At 31.6% G+C, this 3,484-nt stretch overlaps 1 protein-coding gene across 1 annotated transcript; it reads left to right on the forward strand.

Annotated features, from left to right (window-relative positions):
- The first annotated feature begins 913 nt into the window (after positions 1 to 913).
- On the forward strand, positions 914 to 2,611 carry LOC147394757 (thioredoxin-like 1-2, chloroplastic). The gene is made up of 4 exons (XM_086454870.1): positions 914 to 1,358; positions 1,514 to 1,696; positions 1,934 to 2,098; positions 2,222 to 2,611. The coding sequence occupies exons 1-4, from the start codon at positions 1,128 to 1,130 to the stop codon at positions 2,468 to 2,470; spliced, it is 828 nt and encodes a 275-aa protein (XP_086310996.1). The 5' UTR covers positions 914 to 1,127; the 3' UTR covers positions 2,471 to 2,611.
- Positions 2,612 to 3,484: the final 873 nt, after the last annotated feature.

Here is a 3,484-nt window from a genome sequence, read left to right on the forward strand (position 1 = left end):
TAGTCAACGTCAGGATTGTCAATGGGTGAAATCAGGTCAATCTAGGATCAATCTGATTCTTATCGGATTGGATGAAACTCTTGTCGGACTAGGTTTTGCATAGGATCTAAATTTGATTGGATAACAATTGGACTAGGTGTGATCTAGATTAATTAGACCAAATCCTATTTGATATACATAATATAGACAGCCATTGTTAAGAAATCAAATTTGACTTGTATAGGTTAAAATTTTCGAATTGAGCTGATTTTTTGTGAGGGTGGTCTATATGATGATGAGATCGTCCTCACAAAAAATCAGTTTAATCTAAAACTTCTAACCCCATTAAAAGTGATTTAGAATTATGGATCATCGATTTTTTACTGTTAATTTGTAAATCACTTTTTATAGGTTTAGACCTGAAACTTTTAACTCATATAAGACAATTTTGACTCCCAACACTGCCTATAAATAAACTTCATATATTTAAATTAATTATATGATATAAATACATAAATTATCCTATTTTATCAAATCGTGACCTATCATACCCGGAATCCATCCATCCATCCATACAAGTCATTGGATCGGATCCTTATTGAAACCCAAAAATTATCCAGACCAAAGTTATTAGATCCCAAATATCAGATTTCGGGTCTGATCCGACCCATTGTGACAGCTCTAGTCAGGGCAGGGTCAAGGAACGCGGTTTTAACCGTTTTAAGGGACAACAAGGCTAACTGTCAAACACCCATTTTTTAAAAACAAAAACAAAAAAAGAAAGAAAAAAAAGTTTAAAATTAAAAAGACAGAAACGCAAAACCCTAAAACAGTGGACCAACAACGCATAAGATCAGACAAATAATGCTCAAATTCGTTGTCAACAAATATCACAAATGGATAAAATCATTCACTTTAAATACCCCAACCAACCCCTGTTCTTCTCATCCACTTTTTCACCCCTTTGAAACAAAACCTTTTCTCTGTTTCTCCCAACTATTAAACATTATTTTTTTCAATTCCTGTAGTTATGGCGGCTGATTAGAAACCATTTTGATCGAAATAGAGAAGTGGGTTTTTCTTTTCTCAAGGTTTTTTCTGAGATTTAGAATCTGGGTTTGTTGTTCTAGCTTCAATTATACCTTCCCATGGCTGCTTCTTTGATTAAAAATACGTTTTTTATTTCTGGGTCGATGGAGATTGAGTTGTTTGATTCAAAGAGAAGTTCTTCTATGGGTTTTCTTAGATTTGCAGTATCAAAAACCTCAGTTTCTCCAATGTTGTTGAAGAATGAATTTAAGGGAAGGCATGTGGTTGTTTCAGATCAAAGTAGGTTTGGTGATTGGAGCTTCAAAGGCCCTGCAAATTTCTCTGTTTTTGTATGTCATTTGCTCTTATTTTCTCCTTTTTTAAGTAAAAAAAAAAAAAAATTGTTTCAAAATTGGTGAAAAAAAAAAAAAAAAAACTTAGATACTTTAAGCTTTTCCCAATTTCAAATTTTTAATTTTTAATTTTTTTTCCTATCTAATTTCAGGCACAAAGGTCTATATGTGTAAGCCAATCTTTGAGATGGTGGGATAAGACCCTTCAACCCAACATGGTAGAGATTAATTCAGCTCAAGAACTCGTCGATTCGTTGTTAAATGCCGGAGATAATCTCGTTATAATCGACTTTTACTCCCCTGGTTGTGGAGGTTGCAAAGCTATACATCCCAAGGTAACTTTCTTCTTTTTTTTCAAAATTTCTTCCTTGATTTGATACCAATTGTTTTATGCTAGAAACTTAGTTTTTCTAGTTGGATTTGTGGGGACTTTATTAATGATCATAGGTACAAGAAACTTTTCTTAGAATTGGATTTATGGGAACTTTTTTTTAATGATCATGGGTGCAAGAAACTTGTTCTTAGAATTGAATTTGTGGGGACTTTATTAATGATCTTTCCTTTATTTTCAGATCTGTCAGTTTGCGGAGTTGTATTCAACCGTGATTTTCCTCAAAGTTAATCACGAAAAACTTAGAACAATGTGTAATAGTCTCAACATCCATGTACTCCCCTTCTTCAGATTCTATAGAGGAGCTGAGGGTCGTCTATGTAGCTTCAGCTGCACCAATGCAACTGTAAGATATGATTCCTTTTAATCAAATCAGATACAAAAAAAAAAAAAATTTAATTTATTGACAAAAAATAATCTATGGGTCTTAAATATTTCAACTTATAAGACTCAAATTCTTCTTTTGCAGATCAAGAAATTCAAAGATGCATTGACAAAGCATGGAACGGATCGATGTAGTCTTGGACCCGCTAAAGGTCTAGAAGAATCAGAGCTATTAAAATTAGCTTCGAATAAAGAGATTTCGTTAAATCTTCCCACAAGATCCATGAGTGAAGAATCAATGAAGTATATGGATCCAACATGCATGAATATATCTTCGAGCGATAAAATAGGAAAAAATGAAGTTGTCGAAAAAAATGCAGCGTTGATAATATAAATTCTAGATTATTCCTAAATGTTTATACTTGTATTCGATTTTAAATAAGTGGGTTTCAGGTTTTTTTCGTTTTAAGCCCACCGGATTGATTAATCTTCTATTGTAGATATTTTGATCTGATCAAAGAGGATAATTCAGATCTATCTTTCTTGTCTTATTTTAATTTTTGTATGAAAATGATATTTATATTAACAAAACCCGATTTCTCAATTCACAACGAAGTCTGGGTTTTGTTTTGCGTTCTATCGTGAATATGACATAGATATTGTAATCGAAGATATTTTTATCTCACAGAAGATATAGAAACGAAACAATCAACCTATTGATATTAGAAGACCCAAAGATTGATTGAGACAATTAATCTATTTTTAAATCATAAAAAACTTAATTCGATATTTTATCATCGATTACGACATTAGGGTCACTCATGACATTTTTCCGATGGCCAAATAGGGTAATAGTTGATTGTGAGTAGTATTATTTATCAAATACCTTTAGGGCAAGAGGGTAAATATGGGATTTTGTTTTGACAATTAAAGCATAATAAAATAATTAAGTTTAAACTCATATGATTAAGTCCTAATTTTGTTGTCTTATCAAATAAAGAAAAACTTATGGATTGATTGTGCTAGTGTTCTGGATTTTTGGATTTGGGGTTATGGTTTTGAAATTTTAAGAGTTTTGTAAGATTGGGTTCCTTTGATGGGATAATTTGTCTGTTGTTGGGGAATGACAAAGGTACAGTGGGGTCCAACTGCCCAACTATAAAAAAAAATATTTATTGTTTAAGCAGGATGGAACCCTAATTTAGTAATTTGCAAACCTACTTGTTGATAAGTTCATGCATGCATTGTACACAAATTTTTCAATTTTTTTAAAGAAAACATGTAACTGTTTAATCAAGAGATTCAGAATTAATAAAAAATATTTGTACTAACTGAATACGTAATGGATTATTCATGAATTATCCCTAATTTTCTCATCTTTATATTGGGTAAGATGTCTTTAATTAAC

Source organism: Akebia trifoliata, chromosome 9, assembly GCF_017979445.1.
Source record: "Akebia trifoliata isolate Shusen 1 chromosome 9, ASM1797944v1, whole genome shotgun sequence".
Lineage (NCBI taxonomy): Eukaryota > Viridiplantae > Streptophyta > Magnoliopsida > Ranunculales > Lardizabalaceae > Akebia > Akebia trifoliata.